The 17,235-nt window shown below is 44.7% G+C and overlaps 1 protein-coding gene across 2 annotated transcripts in view; it reads right to left on the reverse strand.

Moving 5' to 3' along the window:
• Positions 1-14,106: 14,106 nt before the first annotated feature.
• The window catches only part of SUSD1 (sushi domain containing 1), a 43,712-nt gene continuing 40,583 nt past the window's right edge, over positions 14,107-17,235 (reverse strand). Inside the window, exon 15 of one of the 2 annotated variants that reach the window (XM_087716168.1) lies at positions 14,107-17,216. In XM_087716168.1, the coding sequence (XP_087572294.1) occupies positions 17,198-17,216 (19 nt within the window). In that variant the 3' untranslated portion in view covers positions 14,107-17,197. Of the gene's footprint in view, positions 17,220-17,235 lie in introns of both variants that reach the window. The other variant, XM_087716167.1, reaches the window with a different exon arrangement.

Consider the following 17,235-nt stretch of genomic DNA (forward strand, 5'->3'; position numbering starts at 1 on the left):
AAAGAGGGACTGGAGGATTTGGATGGTGGCGGCTGCGGTAGTGGATGCCATGGGAAAAACATCCACCCATTTGGACATGGCATCCACTACGAGGAAGAAAGATCGGCCATCCAGGGGGCCAAAAAAGTCTATATGGAGGCGGCTCCATGGGGAGGAAGGGGCCTCCCAGGAACGGGTCAGGGCGGCAGCAGGTGCCTGCCGGCCGGCCTGGCAGGGGGAACACCGCTGGACCCAGGTCGCGATGTCCGCGCCCATGGAAGGCCACCAGGCATAGCTGCGGCCGAGGGCCTTCATCCGCACTATGCCTGGGTGGCCTTCGTGGAGACGATCCAGGACTTGCTGGCGGAGGGCAGTGGGTATGACGACCCAGGAGCCCCAGAGTAGGCAGTCTTGTGAGACTGACAGTTCATCGCGGCGGCGGTAAAACGGAAAGAACTCGCCGGAGCGAGTCTCCTCCATCCAGCCCCGCCGAACTGCGTCTAGGACCCTCTGGAGGATGGGGTCGATACGGGAGGCCTGCGATATGTCGGTGGCCGAGAGAGGACAATTTAGGTCGTCGGTCAGGGCCGCGACCGAGACGGAGGGAGCTGGATCAGAAACTGGAAGGGGCAAGGGGCAGCGGCTGAGGGCGTCCACCTGGCCCATCTGTTTCCCCGGGCGGTAGAGGAGAGTATAGGAGTAGGTGGAGAGAAACTCTGACCAGCGGCCCATGCGGGGAGACAGGATGGGAGGGGTGGGTCGGTTTCCTAAAAGAATGCAAAAGAGAGGCTTGTGGTTGGTTAGAAGGGTGAAGGGGCGGCCGTAAAGGTAGGGGTGGAATCGCTTTACTCCCGCAACGGCCGCAAGGGCCTCCTTGTCCAACTGGCTGTAAATCCACTCAGGTTTGGAGAAGGTGTGGGAGTAGAAAGCGATGGGGGCCTCGGAGCCATCGGGGTAGGAGTGGCTGAGGACAGCCCACACCCCGAAGGGGGAAGCATCGCACGCTAGAAGTAGGGGGAGGTGCTCGTCATACTGGACGAGCACAGGGGCCGTGGTCAGGAGAGTTTTGACAGCCGCGAGCGCATGCGCTTCGTGGTCTGTCCAGACCCAGGGGGTGGAGGCATCGAGGAGGCGATGCAAAGGCTCCGCAACAGAGGCCTTATGCGGAATAAAGGAGGAATAAAAGTTTAGGAGCCCCAGGAAGGCCTGGAGCTCCACCTTGGACGTGGGGGTGGGGGTGGAGGCGATGGCCTCTATTTTGGAAGGCGTGGGGTGGATTCCATGGGAATCCACAAGAAACCCCAGGAACTCCACGGATGGCACACCGAGCTTGCACTTGGAGCGCTTCAAGTGCAAGCCGGCGGCACGGAAACGGGAGAGGACGGCCCTCAGTGTTTTGATGAGTCCTGATTGGTCGGGGGCGGCAATCAGAACATCGTCAAAGTAGGGTACGACCCCCGGGATGCCATGGAGCACGCGCTTCATCAGCCCTTGGAAAATCCCAGGAGCCACACTGACCCCGAACTGTAGCCGGCGGCACCTAAAAGCACCGCGGTGGGTCACTATAGTTTGCGCCGTGGCGGAGACCTCATCCACCGGCAGCTGTTGGTATGCTTGGGCCAGGTCCAGCTTGGCAAAGATCTGGCCCTGGCCCAAGGAGTGCAGGACGTGCTGCACAACGGAAACAGGGTAAGGGTACGCCTGCAAGGCCTTGTTCAAAGTGGCCTTGTAATCGGCGCAGAACCTCAGGGAGCCATCAGATTTTAAAGGAAGGACAATAGGGGTTTCCCAGGGGGCGTGGTCGACGGGTTCCAGGACGCCTTGAGAGACAAGTTTGTCAATCTCGGCATCCACTCGAGTCCGGAGGGTGAAAGGAACCCATTGGGCCTTTAGGCGGATGGGCGCCACCTTGGGGTCTAGGTTTAGGGAGATTGGGGTGCCGGTATAGCACCTCAGGGAATTGGAAAAAACATCAGAGAACTCCGACAAGAGGGAATCTAGGGAGGAGGTAAGGCGGAGGGAATTTATCCCGGCTATAGTAAGACCAAAGGCACGAAACCAGTCGAGCCCTAGGAGGGACGCTAGGGGCGACTGGAGGAAGGGAGCCCTTGAATTTTCGGAAGGAGACAGGGAAATGGCCACAACCCAGTATGGGGATGGAATTTCCCTGATAGTCGCAGAGGAGGCAGTCAGCAGGGCCCAGCTGGCTAGCCTTGAGGGTCGGTATAAGTGACCTCAGGGTGGCCCACGGCATAATGGTGCGGGCGGAGCCCGTGTCCAACTCCATCTTGCAGGGGCGGCCTGCGAGTAAGATGCGGAGATGCATCCTACCCTGGCCGCCATAGGAGGAAACAGCAGTGGAATCGGTCTGCCAATCGGGCAGGGAAGGCTCAGGAGCGGAGACAACATAGCAGCTCATGCGGGCTGATGAAGAGGGACTGGCAAACTGGTGTCGGCTAGCAGCAGGCTGAGGAGGAGGCGGAGGAGGAGGTGGGGGCCTCGGGTTTCGAGCGTCCCCTGAAGCAGAGCGGCAGACATTCGAAATGTAGCCCTTCTTGCCACAACGGCGGCAGATGGCCATGCGGAACTGGCAGGAAGCTCTGGGATGGCGGCCACCGCAACTGAGGCACACGCCGCCATCTCGAGGAGGCTGAGAACGGAGGCGGTCGACTGAGGACATGGTGTCTGCACACGGGTCGAGAGCCAACATCTGGCTGTGGACAGCGGAGTTGGGAAGCGCCGGCATCGCTGAAGGCGGGAAACGGCAGACATCAGGGGTGGACTGCCCGGCCATCTCGTAAGCCCGAGCTTCGTCCACAGCTATCTTCATGGATAGCTCAGTGCGCGCCAGGATCTTCCTGTCAAGATTGATGTCGAGGAGCCCGTGAATGAATTGTTCGAGGAGGGCATCCTCTAAATCGGCAAACTCGCAGTTGATGGCAGCTGCGTGCAGTTCGGTGACATACTGCGCTATGGATTGGCCCTGGCTCTGAATACACCGCCGGAAGTATTGACGGCGGGTGTACTTGGAGGGCGAAGGCTCATAATGGATTTTGAGCCGCTCCATGAGAACGTCCAGAGGCAAAGAATGTACCGGGGCCAGTGTAGCTAAAGCCCGGGCGGTGGTGAACATTTCAGGCCCGCAATAATGAAGGAAAGTGCCTCGACGCCTCCCCTCAGGGAGCTCAGAGAGGTCGTGGGCCATGAGGAAAACCTCGAACCTTTCTAAAAAGGCGTCCCATGATTCGGCCTATGGCCTGAAAGTGGCGAACACCAACGATGGAGCCAGGGCAGGGACGATGACAGGGTCCGAGTCGGTCATCCTCGTCGCCAGTATTAAATACGAGGCGTGAGGTAAATGGCAACAGCTTTATTAACAGTTAGAACTACAACAGAACTTCAGGACTCGGACAGCGCTCGCTCGCCTGACAGCTCTTTATATACTAGAGCTGTCAGGCGGCTGACCAATAGTTGGCCAGCAATTCTCCCGCCAGCCGGCGGGCGCGTCAGGGCCAGTCAGGATCTTGCGACTCTGGCCCCTTCCGCCGGCTGGAACGGCAGGACGTAACACTTAGCACATAACCTACGAAGTTAGTTAAGGTCCCCCCGCCCCTGGGAGTCTGACAACTAATCAGAGTACATTTCTTACACAGGAACAGGAAACAGAGAGGTGGGGCCCCAGAACGGGCATAAAACCCAGGGACTCTCAGGTTCTCTGCCCTTTTCTGTTCAGGAGTTCAAGCCATATGATCCTATCCCCCATTAAATCATCTTTCCAAGCAGCCTCCATGTTTCCAGTGGGGGTGGGTTGCTGCCAGTGCCCGACGGTACTCGCAAACTGGTTGATGACCGGACCCGGAAGTAAGCCTGCCCCGCCCCCAGCCCTGTATATCCGTCCCGGATGGACGGTATTTTGTTCCTTCTGTCTCCCTGTTGCTCAGAAAAGCAACTTTGGGAAGATCCTTTACTAGCAGGCAGGTTCTAGGACACCTGCCGCCACCAAAGGTCCTTCCCAGAGTTGCTGTTCTGAGCAACCGGGAGACACAATCTCCTTTCATTCTCCCTCTGCCTCATTCACTCGTTCGGGCAGCAGAGAATGAAAGGAAATTGCATAGTCGAAGACAAAGGAGCCTGCAGCCCGCCTCCTTCATTCAAACGTTCAGGCAGCGGGGATGGGGGGGGGGACTTTCTTGCATGCCTTCTTTCTCTGAAGCTGCTCTGGATTCAGCAAACCGGGCAGCACGTGCCCTTGGCCTTGTGCAGCAGCCGAAGAACAGGAGGCGAGGATTCAGCTGCTGCACAAGCCCACGGGCACGCGCTGCCCTCTTCTCTCTGATAGCTGCCTGGTTAAAAGGGAGGAGGTGGCTCCACCCCTGCAGATGGGATCCGGACCAGCGGAGCCTCCTCCTCCTTTTTAACCAGGCAGCTATCAGAGAGAAGAGGGCAGCGTGTGCCCGTGGGCTTATGCAGCAGCCGAAGATCGCCTGGTTAAAAAGATTGCCTGGTTAAAAAGGAAGAAAAGGAGAGTCCGCTGGTCCGGAGCCCATCTGCGGGGGCAGGGATCAGATCATCTGGGGACTTCACGCACCTGCTCACTCGCATGGCCTGCATGCTTCTAGCAGGAATGGGAAACACGGGGATCTTAATGTAGTAGGGCGAGGGAGACTGGAGCGGGAGGCTGCCGGGACACGAAGTTTCAAGGCAAAACGCAGCTGCTGCAATCGGTGCGCCTGCAAATTAATGTTCTCCAAGAAGCCTGTGTTACCCGGAGCAGCAGCAGCAGTGGGCACTACCTCCACCTCCCGGTGTCCAGTGTCCTCCTCGGGTGGTTGATGGCCATTTGCACATCTTTTCTGAGCTTATCTTGGGGGGCGACCGCGGCAGAGCCTCCAGGTGGAAGACGAGTGAAAGGCACACTTTAGAGGTCAACGGAGGATCGGCTGTGGCAACCTGGCCCCAGCCGCATTTCGCCAAACTGGACAGTACTACTCCCGCTTCCAGCGCTTTTCTCCAGCCAGGCTGCAAAGCACAGGGAGCAGAGAGCAGCCACGCCCACAGAAGCAGAGACCAGCCGCTGCCACCGCTGCTAGCCCGCTGTTGCTGCTGGTGATGATAGTAATAGTAAACATGGACGCATCTTTGCTGTATGTTCTGCTGCACCCAGTCTCGTGGGAGGAAAAATGGGAGACGCCCCACTGGCAGAGCCTCCGGGTGGAAGGCAAGTGAAGGGTGCAGTGGTGGGAGAGGCTGGGTGTCCTCGAGGCTAGGCCCGGGGCTCACTTCCCTGCCTCCTTCCTCCGAGAGCTGCAGGCGGCAGGGAAAACAAGTCTTCTTTGCCAGCCTCCCAGCTGGCAAAACAGAATTTTTCACCAACTGGAAGGTGTGTGTGTGTGTGAGAGGGGGGGCAAGAGAGAGAGAAAGAAAGAGAAAGAGTAAGAGAGAAAAAACGGAAGGAAGGGAGAGAGAGAGAGAAAAGAGAGAAACAAAGATAGAAAGAGAAAGAGAACAAAGGAAAGAGAAAGAAGAGAGAGACATAGGAAAGAAGTAAGGAAGAAAGTAAATAAGTAAGTGGGGGAAAGAAAGAAAGAAAGAAAGAAAGAAAGAAAGAAAGAAAGAAAGAAAGAAAGAAAGAAAGAAAGAAAGAAGGAAGGAAGGAAGGAAGGAAGGAAGAAAGAAAAAGGAAGGGAGGAAAGAAAGAAAGAGGGAGAGAGAGAGACAAGAAAGAAAGAAGAAAGAAAGAAAGAAAGAAAGAAAGAGGAAAGAAAGAGAACTTGTAATCACAATTGAGCCCAAACTTTTGGTTGCTAAGCAAGAGTGTTGTTAAATGAGTTTCACCACATTTTACAAGTTGACCACTCCCGCCCAATCACATGACCACCAAGCCACGCCCAAAAAATAGGCCACACCTACAGAATAGGTTCAAAAAAAAATTGAAACCCACCACTGGTTTCCAGTGTCTTTTCCCCCACCTGGAACTGAACCCAGAAGGACATTTCTTCCAACAATGATAAGAACAGGTATGAAAAAAGGAGACATGTAAGCTTGAGACAATAGACATGTGAAATGTCTTCTCTATAATTTTGGACATCTAAGATTTCCCATTTAAGCTATGTCAAGACTCTACCTACACTCCATAGAACATATAGCTGGGGGTGGATGCGAAGGCAATTACAATAAGTCAAATTCAAATCTATTTTTAAAAGAAAAATATTAAACACCTAAAATGCCCAAATGAGCCCATTTTAAAAAAAAATTAACCAGAATTTAAATCTGCAAACTGTTAGCAAACCTCAAAAAAGATGCTGTTAAGATCCTTCTAAGGGAGTATACATGTTGTTGATCACAGGACACAAAGCAGAGTCTTTAAAGTTGAATTGCTCCCAAGGTAGATGCATCCCAGTTAAATACAGAGTTGCACAACAGGCAGCAGCAAACTGAAGACTTTTGCTTTAAATAATTCGATTACTGCAGTCACATTCAAACCCTTTACGACTTGAAAATCGGATACTGAGTCTTTTTTGTGCTCTGAACAAAAGCTTACTTATATGGTGACTCCAGAGTTGAATGGCTGGAAGGGAATTACTAAGACAGTGAAAGCCCTTGAATTGCTCTGTAGATTTAACATTAAATCTATTTATTCATTCAGTCAATCAATTTGTATGGCCACCCATCTCAATAAATGACTCTTTCCAATTATAAAAAAGGTCAAAACACTTTTTGGTTTAAAAAAATGTAGGACCTTTGCTTTAATTATTAATAATTTATTTCTATGTTTTCCCAAAAACAAAAGGATGCTAGTGTATTTCTGAATTCTGTAGTGTATTTCCTTGGCAACTGTGAAGACCAAGAGGAGATATAGGTAGAACAATTACACTGTCTGCATAGAGCAAAACTTAAATAGGCTACTAGATGAGGACTGGTGATGGAATTTGTATTTAATAAAGGTCAAAACAACATTGATGCTATAGAAATTAAAGTCCCAAAAGTGCTTTTTAAAAAGACCACATGGGCTTTTGTTTTTTCCTTAAAGATTTTTCATTTCTCATCCAAGAAGCTTCTTCAGTTCTGAAACTTGTCATCCAAGCTTCTTGGATGAGAAATGAAACCTCTTCAAAGAACAAAGTCCAGTTAGTTGCCTGTTAAAAAAGCATCTTTGGGACAACCATGACTGAGATGACTGAGAATCTCCATAAACATACAGAAATTAAACAAGGTGTGGCAGAATACACCCCTGCTTCCCTCTGTTTGAGATGGAAATAAGGGCAACTATGGTTCACCATTGTTCTTGCATTTAAATTGCATTTCGTGGAATGGCATTATTTTCATGAGAAGATAACCATTCTTTATTAAAAGTATCTTCTGACTGAAGGGCTGTTCTGCCCTATGACCACTGTTAAGAACAGTGTCTCTTTACATATCTGACTCATTCTTATTTCATATGACGCAGGCTGAAACTTGGTTTTCTGTCATTACTTTCATTATTCTCTTGTCCAAATCTCTTTTTGTTCATGTAGAGCCATCAATGCAACATCTCAGATTTGCACCTCAGATAAACTTACCTCACACTGCAACATGCTATTCCAGTCAGCCAACTGCTCTTCCACAATACGCCATCCTACTTAATTCCACAATTATGTGCCACTGCCAGCCAATCTTCTATACCTTAAATTGCTTTTGAATCCTCACTCCACCTAGTGTGGGATTATTTTTTTAAAAATTGCAGGTAGTTCAAACAATGGGACATTTCCTAATCCTACCAGTCCCTGCTTTTTATGTGGGAATAGCATCATTGCAAAAATAGCATTGATACTCCCCTTCAAACCCTGAGAAAAACCATCTGATGGGGTTTTTTTTATCTCTCCAGTCTAAAATTATAGGAGTTCTGAGTGGCAAAGAAGAAGTGTGTGAGATAATTTTAAGTCATCTGATCATGCCAAAGATTGCTTCACCAATCAGCAGGATGATATGTTCAGTATATGGCCACACATCTATGGAGAGTCTCAATCACCCAGAGCATGGTTGTCCCAAAAGTGCTTTCCAAAAGGCAACTAGACTTTCTTGGGGGGGGGAGGGGGTTCCCCTTGAAAACCTTTCGTTTCTCATCCAAGAAGTGAAGAAGCTTCTTAGATGAGAAGTGAAATGATTTCAAAGGGGGGGAAACCTCCCAGGGAAGTCTAGTTGCCTTTTGAAAAGCACTTGTAGGAAGTTAACATCCACCCCTCTCCTAGAAAAATGAAATATTTTAGGAAATATTCAGAATATTTCCCCTAAAAGGGAGGCAGAAATTCATCCCCCGCCCCCTTTGTTATTCTACATAACAAAGATCTATCTCCTTCAGGCAGAGCCATAGTAGGGATTGTCCAAAGCCCTTTCATTACATCATCATCCAGCAAGGCTCAACCAAGCTTGGGACTCAGGACAGCCTACAGAGTTGCCTGTGCATGGCCCCATGGAGTGTGACAACCAATCAGAATACAAGCTCAAATTCAAAAGCCCAGAGAGGGCATAAAACCAAGGCACTCTCAGCATCTCTTCCCTTTTCCTCCCAGGACCTCAAACCATGTGGTCCTGTCCATCATCAATAAACCTTCTTCCCAAGCAACTTCCATGAATCCAGTGTCTTTTTCCCCACTTGGAACTGAAACCAGAAGGATATTTCTTCCAACACACCTTTGGGATACTTATGGACATCTCTCCATCTCTCTCTCCATCTCTCTCTCCATCTCTCTCTCTCTCTCTCTCTCTCTCTCTCTCTCTCTCTCTCTCTCTCTCTCTCTCTCTCTCTCTCTCTCTCTCTCTCTCTCTCTCCCTCCCTCCCTCCCTCCCTCCCTCCCTCTCTCTCTCCCTCTCTCTCTCGCTTTAACGTGCTGGAGAAGGGAGGAGGTTTTTTCTGTTTTTTCTTACTGTGTTCTTCTGTTCTGTGATCCGTACATCGCATTGTGTTCTGCGATGCATGTAAAATCAGCAAAATTCTCCACAAACACAATATCAAGACAGCCTTCAACACTAACCAAAAAATAGCCAACGTCTTAAGAAACCCCAAAGGCAAAATCCAGCTAGAACACCAAGAAGTCTACGAAATACCATGCAAAATCTGCCCTGCAACATACATAGGACAAGCGAACAGGAAAATAAATGCACGCATCACAGAACACAAGAACACACTCACATACATACACACATACAATTATCCTTTTATTGTCTTGCTTTTTTTCCTGTTTGTTTCTTCCGTTTTGAAATCTTTTGCTTTATTTGTGTGCACAGATTTGGTTCTGTCTTCTCTTTCTGTTAAAGCTGTACGGTAAAAATCAGCATCCTCTCTTTTCTTATGTCTAGAAATACAAGCTGAAATATATCAGATTTCAGGGCTCAGCCTGGTTCCATGGAACACTGATGAATGTCTTTAAAAGAAGTCCAAACAGAAATAGATACATAAATACAACACATCCTCTGCTTGGGAATTTTTTGCTGATAGCAGCACATCAAAGTTATTAATGGTTTGGTTACAACAGAACATGGGAAGTTTGCTTTAAGGTTGGCACTGCTCAAAGCCTGAGAAAGATCCCTGATTGGATAGAGACTAAAAGACTATCTTCTCCAAGCAGCAGCTGAGCACCAGCGTGACTCACAGCACATCACATGAAAAGTGTGGTTGTTTTTCCAACTTTCCTCTCATCAGCTTGCTCATAAAACTGACAATGGCCTTTCCCCCTTCTATTTTTCAGTTTCCCAAAGTCTTGCTCAGCACAGGCAGAATGCGCCACCTACTGGCCTCTTCCAGGATACGATATCTAATCTTTGCCTTTTCCTACCAAAGAAAATCTTTTTTACAGGGAAAACTGCCTGTACTGCCTTACGATCACAACGGAGACCAAAATTTTTGTTGCTAAGCGAGGCATTGGTCAAGCCAGTTTTCCCACTTTTACAACCTTCCTTGCCGCATTTTGAAGTGAATCAGTGCAAATTGTTAAGTTAGTAACAGGATTTCAACTGAATCTGACTTCCCCATTAGCTTTGCTTATCAGAAGGGGACAAGCAAACATGACCCTGGGACATGGCGACCGTCATAAATGTGAACTAGTTGTCAAGCATCTCAATTTTGATCACATGACCATCACGATGCTGCAGTGGTTGTAAGTGTGAAAAATGGTCATAAGTCACTATTTTTCAGTAACGTTTTTAACTTTGAATGGTCACTAAGTGAACTGTTGTCAATTGAGGATTGTCTGTTCTTTTCGGCCATGTTTACCAGCATGTACGGCCTACACTTATGCAATTCGTGCAGGGGATGGTTTTGCACACATGCGCTGCTTTCACAAATGCTGCTTCGTGTGCACACCTATACACACGGAATCACACAATTCTGTGGTCTGGTTCTAAATGGCCTGCAGCCCAGTTGGAGATGCAGGCCATTTGGGGACCTCTGTTCTAAAATGTAGATATTAATATGGATCACTCTGTGAGAAAACAGCATAGGCTGTACAAAGTTTTAGTTTACTTTATTGATTAGCGCCGATGGGCCATATCAAAGTGCAGAGTTCCAGACACAAATTATTACTCAAATCTGATAAACACAATTTAAAATGAAATTGGAATAAAATACACTTTAAAATGACATTGGAATAAAATACAACAATGTAATATATAGATCAATAAAATATGATAAAATTATATTTCAGTGTCACCCCCTACAATCTACCCCAATCAGTCCCACATATGCCGATCTCAACTGAATCATTTTGCTCAAGTAGAAAATGAGCATTAACATGTTTGGAGAAAACACAAGGTTTACAGTAGAAACAAAACTGTAAAGGGGAAAAAAAGTAACTCAAGGAAGAAAATTCCCCAAAGCCCAGCATGGGAGGCATAGCTTGGACTATGATCAGAAAATGCCAAGAGTTTTGAGCTGAGAGAATTCAAAAAGATGGAATTAAATATGGACATGTGTTGTTAGTTTGAAACCCTGTCATACCTGCCATCTTATTGGAACTTCCCATTGTAAAATGGATACACCAATGAAATTGAAATGTTTGTTGTATTGAAATTAAAAGGAGAACCAATGCCTTTTCCTTCCTGTAAAAACAAACCACAAAACCAGGAAAGTTTAACAAACTTTTTCAAATAAATTTCACGAGCACCATGTTCCCTTACAATGTTTGTGGGATTGTTTGTGGAGGGAAAAGAATCCTTCTTGGACACTTTGAAGAAGGGTTAGGGGACTGACAACCATTTTGTGACTTGTGGACTTCAATCATAAGGGGGCCATTGTCCCTCACTTCTGCTTTAGAGCTACATTCCTTCAGAAACATCATACATAATAGAGATGGCCATCAACAATCCATCTTCCACCACTCTGATTTTGCTTCCTCAGTGTCTCCATATTGCATCATCAAATCCAGCACTAAATTGCCAAAATACAGTGGGATTCCTGTTCTGGAGGAATATGAAGTCTTTAAGGGTGATGATAAGAATAGTTTATCTCCTAGATATCATCCAGTCCCACTCCCATACTGCTACTCCTCCACCCCAAAATAAGAACACACCATAAATGCGATTTTACCCCAGCTGCTTTGGGTAACTTCATAGTAACAGCAGCAGCTCACTTCTTCAGTAGGCCAGGAGGACAAAATGAGGCCCCTAATCTCTCAAGTGTTGTGCTCACCTAATAGCCCTACCTGTAGCCTCTGGGAAGGCGCAACCCTGAGAAAAGATATTATGCCTCCCTCATCTTCAGAGATGATACCTTGAAATGGTGCTGCTGTCTTGATGGCAGCCCAGTTACCCTCCAAAGTTAAGATAGGACTTCTGTTGTAACTGTAAGCCTGGGGGTTTCCATCCCTATTCACAAGTGATGGAATGACAGTTGACATATGCGAACCAGGGGAAGTTCTCTTATGAAAATCACTCTCTTCACATTGGAACTGGGTTTTTTGGATTTTTATGACTGCCATCCTATGTTTACTGAGTGATGCACAAGGGCCATTGCAAATATCCTATTACTACGACTTCCAAATGTCCTAGTATAAAATAGAAGAGGCCAATCTCACAAAACAAGCAGGCAGCCTATCAACCTAATATGTACACCTTGCTGATATATCCCTGTGGTTGGAGCCTGTGATGAGATATGCAATGTTTTGCCAATACATTTGTCTACAATAATTCTTTACAAGGCCACACCTTGATCAGAGTGATTTATTTTGCCTTAGTATTATGCCAACACAAGCTATTCTATAAATTCATTTTAGCTCAGAAATGTCTTTAAGCAGCCAACCTCAGCCTCATGCTTCTTATATATCCTAGATTATAACCTTCTCATACCCATGAAATAATTGCTAGGATGAAGGGAGATGTAAGCGGACCAGGCTTTATCTAAAGATTATTTTAGAAATAGAAAAATTTGAGGTAGGAAGGAAATCTGGATTAAGGTGCTGCTTTATCCAGGTGGATAAAATTTTACCATCCTGCAGGTGAAAATAGCTAATAGGTTCACTAAAGGCGATCTATATGTAGACATCAGACAGTGATGCTAGGAGTCTGGGAGGGCTCTTAAATTTGTCAAAGCGCCAAGGAGTGTAATTTAGCAATAGCTCACTTTTTGTTGGAAAGCAAGAGGGGAAAAAAACCAAGTATGTTTTACACAATTATGTAAGTTGCTTGTAACTGAATGATTTGAAATGCATACATATTTTTACCATTCTAATAGGCCATACATAAACCTGATAATCTCAGGGAGGAAGGCTGTGTGATGTGAAACATTACTAAAACCACAATACATTTCAAAATAAGAAAGAAAAGGATAACTCAGTGAAAAATAAGATTTTCTTTAATACTCAAGTGATCATCAAAATTCTGTAAACATTTCTGCTTAACTGGTTTCTACCAATTATTTCTTAAAATTGTAAGTCGAAAACTACATTTAAAACAAAGTTCTAAGGACAAATACATCTGAGTTAGAAGTTTCCAGGGTTTGAGGATTGTGTTGAAATATATCTTCCAATTTGCCAAACATTTACTTCCATGAAAGAAACTTTTTTTTTCTCTTTATTTTTCTCTATTATTTTCTGGATAAACATTTAAACTGAACAGCGGGGGACAGAGAATTAATTGATACAGAACATTTCTGTCCCCAGCAATCTAAAACTCATAGGGTTTTCAGTACATGTAACATAGATATTTGTGCGGGTAAGATTATCATTCCTGCTGTCAAGCAAAACCAAGCATTTAATAGTGAGTGCCATACTATGTGCATGAATCATACAAGTGGCAAGAAAATAGGGGCAGTCAGGCATAACACAGGTTATGTAGACAGTAAACACAGGGTCAATCAAAATGGACACAAATGTCTATACACCAATGCACAGAGTATGAGGAATAAACAGGGTGAAGTAGAAATGCAAGTAAATGAGGGCAGATATGATATTGTTGCCATTACAGAAACTTGGTGGGATGAAACCCACAAATGGAACATACAGCTAGAAGGGTTTAAATTATTTAAAAGAAATAGACCAAATAAAAGAGGAGGTGGAGTTGCACTATATATGTAAGAAATAACTACATCTCTACAGAAATAGAGCACAACAATGATTGGGGGGGGGGGGGAATGTTAACTACCCTGACATCAACTTGGAAACAAACTTTGCACCAAGTGGAAGATCCAACAGGTTCCTAATGAACCTAGCAGACAACTTTGTTTCCCAAAAAGTAGAGAAGGGAACAAGGGGAACAGACTTAATTCTCACTAACAGAGAGGAAATGATAGAAGGTGTTGAAACCATAGGAACCCTGGGGGCAAGTTGGCCATGCAATATTGGAATTCAACATTATGCAAACACAAGTAGTAGAAAAAAGTCAAACTAGAATCTTGGATTTTAAGAGAGCTAATTTCAATAAACTTAGAGAGAGCTTGGGAAGAATTCCATGGATGAGAATCCTCAAGGGGAAAACAACTCAAGAAGCTTGGGAAATTTTGAAAAATGAGATTACAAAAGCTCAGTCTAGCACAATACCAATGAAGAAAAAAAATAACAGCTCCCAAAAGAAACCAGCATGGCTGCATAAAGAACTCTCTGACCAATTGAAAGACAAAAAAGTTAAGTATAAAAAGTGGAAAGAGGGGGACCATAACTAAGGCAGAATATCAGCAAATAGCCCGAGCTTGTAAAGATGAAGTAATGAAAGCTAAGGCTCACAATGAAGGCTTGCCACAAAAGTAAAAAATAACAAAAAAAGTTTCTTCCAACATGATAAAAACAAGAAAAGGGTTAAGGAAACAATTGGTCCATTGCTGGGAGAAAGTGGCAAGAAGGTGACAAGCAACAGGGAGAAAGCAGAACTATTTAACTCATTTTTTGCATCTGTGTTTACACAAAGGGATAAAACAGTCCAACCTATCAAAAACAGCACCACAAAAATCAGATTAGAAAGACAAGTTAAAATAGGGAAGAGAATGATAAGTGAGCACCTGTCTACCCTAGAGGAGCTCAAATCACCAGGACCAGATGGATTACACCCTAGGGTTCTGAAGGAACTGGCAGATGATATCTCAGAACCACTGAACTATATCTTTCAGAGATCCTGGAGCACCGGGGAATTGCCAGAGGACTGGAAAAGAGCTGATGTGGTTCCCATCTTTAGAAAAAAAAAAAAAAATAGATCCAGGAAACTATAGACCTATCAGCCTGACCTCAATACCAGGAAAGATTCTGGAAAAGATAATCAAGCAACAAATTAGCAACACTTAGAAGTAAACAAAGTAATAGCCAAAAACCAACTGTGGTTTGTCAAAAACAGATCATGCCAGACTACTCTTATTGCATTCTTTGACAATGTAACAATTAGTGGACCAGAGGAATGCTGTCGATATAGTTTACTTGGACTTCAGTAAGGCATTTGATAAGGTAGACCATAACCTACTACTAGATAAAGTAGAAGAATGTGGGTTGGACAGCATCACCACAAGATGGATTCGTAACTGGCTGATCAACCGCACTCAACGTGTAGTCCTCAATGGAATGGCATCTACATGGAGGGAAGTATGCAGTGGAGTACTCCAAGGCTCTGTTTTAGGCCCAGTAAATCATCAATGATTTAGATGAGGGAATAAATGGGGAACTCATCAAATTTGCAGATGATACCAAGCTGGCAGGAATAGCCAACACTCCAGAAGATAGGCTAAAGATACAGAAGGATCTTGACAAACTTGAACATTGGGCGCTTTCTAACAAAATGAAATTCAATGGTGAAAAAAGTAAGGTTCTACATTAGGCAAGAAAAACAAAATGCACAGGTACAGTATATATGGTATCTTGCTCAATATTAATAACTGTGAGAGGGATCTTGGAGTCCTAGTGGACAACCATTTAAATATGAGCCAGCAGTGTGCAGCAGCTACCAAAACAGCCAACACAGTTCTAGGCTACATAAATATAGGAATAGAATCAAGATCACATGAAGTGTTAATACCACTTTATAATGCCTTGATAAGGCCACACTTGGAATACTGCATTCAGTTTTGGTCGCCACGATGTAGAAAAGATGTGGAGACTCTAGAAAGAGTGCAGAGAAGAGCAACAAAGATGATTAGGCGACAGGAGACTAAAACATATGAAGAACGGTTGCAGGAACTGGGTATGTCTAGTTTAATGAAAAGAAGGGCTAGGGGAAACATGATAGCGGTGTTCCAATATCTCAGGGGTTGCCACAAAGAAGAGGGAGTCACACTATTCTCCAAGGCACCTGAGGGTAGAACAAGAAGCAATGGGTGGAAACTAATCAAGGAGAGAAGCAACTTAGAACTGAGGAGAAATTTCCTGACAGTTAAAACAATTAATGAGTGGAACGCCTTGCCTCCAGAAGTTGTTAATGCCCCAACACTGGAAGTCTTTAAGAAGATGTTGGATAGCCATTTGTCTGAAATAGTATAGGGTTTCCTGCCTAGGCAGGGGGTTGGACTAAAAATCTCCAAGGTCTCTTCCAACTCCGCTATTGTATTGTATTGTATTTTGCTTGGAAAATTCTTTTGGTTGCTTTTTTGTTTTCTTTTCTTTTGGAAACAATTTCACTTTTGAACGGAAAATGTAATGGTTTTTTTTTTCTTTGCAGATCATGGAATATCAGGAATTAGCAAGTTACAGCCCAAGGCAACAGAATGTCCAAGAATGTCAACTGAATAGCAAAATAGAATTTTTGATAGGGGAGTTTTAGCATTTTCAATTTAAAGAGAAAATTAATGTAAGTTTTACATTTTTCACTTAAAGCTTTAAAATGGATGGATTAAATCTCCAGGACATCCAGAGGGTTGAAGACGTGAGTCTAATCTCTCACTGCCTTCCGTAATCCTTGAAAGCTAATAATCATAAGTCTTAAAATTAATACCATTTCTTCTTGCTTTCTACCCATGCTTCTCATCTTTAAAAAAAACTTTGAAAGATATTCAAGATAATTTGAAGTGCAATGTGGGAACTGTGGGAGGCTACAAAATACTGTAAAGTTCTCGAGAAATGAAAATTTCACCAAATTTAGCTTTTTTGCAAATTATGAAAGTAGTAAAATTTTCTGAAAGTTATGAGAATGGTTTTTTTTAAACCCCACATATTTTTAGCCTAGTCCCATTAAACAACGCAGTAGAAATGTACACCTAATGAGTGGATCCAAATTACAAAAGTAAGGATAGATATTATTGAAATAAAGGGAAAAGTCCTCTTACTTTCAAAGGAAAACAAATTCAGCTTTAACTCATTTTCAGAAATGCGTATTTCTGGTTTTAACTTGGCCCTCTAACATAAATGTTCTATTTTTAAAGAGTTACTAAAGATTCTTATTTAAAAATATTTAGTAACTCCCCATCCAAAAATAAATTCAATGTCTTAACATGAACTGAAACAGAAGACACACACGCTCTGGATGTAAAATGTGTATGTGTGTTAACAAACATAACAAGCTTCAAGGTTGAAAATTACATGAAGAAAACAAGGTATGAAAACCTATTTTTAAACGAGAGAAGACAGGAGATGATATTTTGCACAAGGGGTTTCCACCTCTTGAGCACTGAAGGATAGCTCTGTATTTCTGTCTTGTTTTTATTCTCTTCCAAATGATCAGGAGTTGTATCTATTAGACAAAAGCATTTGCAGAACCATGCATTGCTTTCTTGGGCAGTATTGATAGCAGTTGATAAATATCCAGTCTATCAAAAACAAACAAACATTTTCTTGGTGGTTCAGCTGGAGTTGAATGTGCTGCTGCAGAGAGGAGTCG

This window comes from Thamnophis sirtalis, unplaced genomic scaffold (assembly GCF_051295495.1).
Source record: "Thamnophis sirtalis isolate CommonGarterSnake01/CBP01778 unplaced genomic scaffold, rThaSir2_p1.2 scaffold_5, whole genome shotgun sequence".
Classification (NCBI taxonomy): domain Eukaryota; kingdom Metazoa; phylum Chordata; class Lepidosauria; order Squamata; family Natricidae; genus Thamnophis; species Thamnophis sirtalis.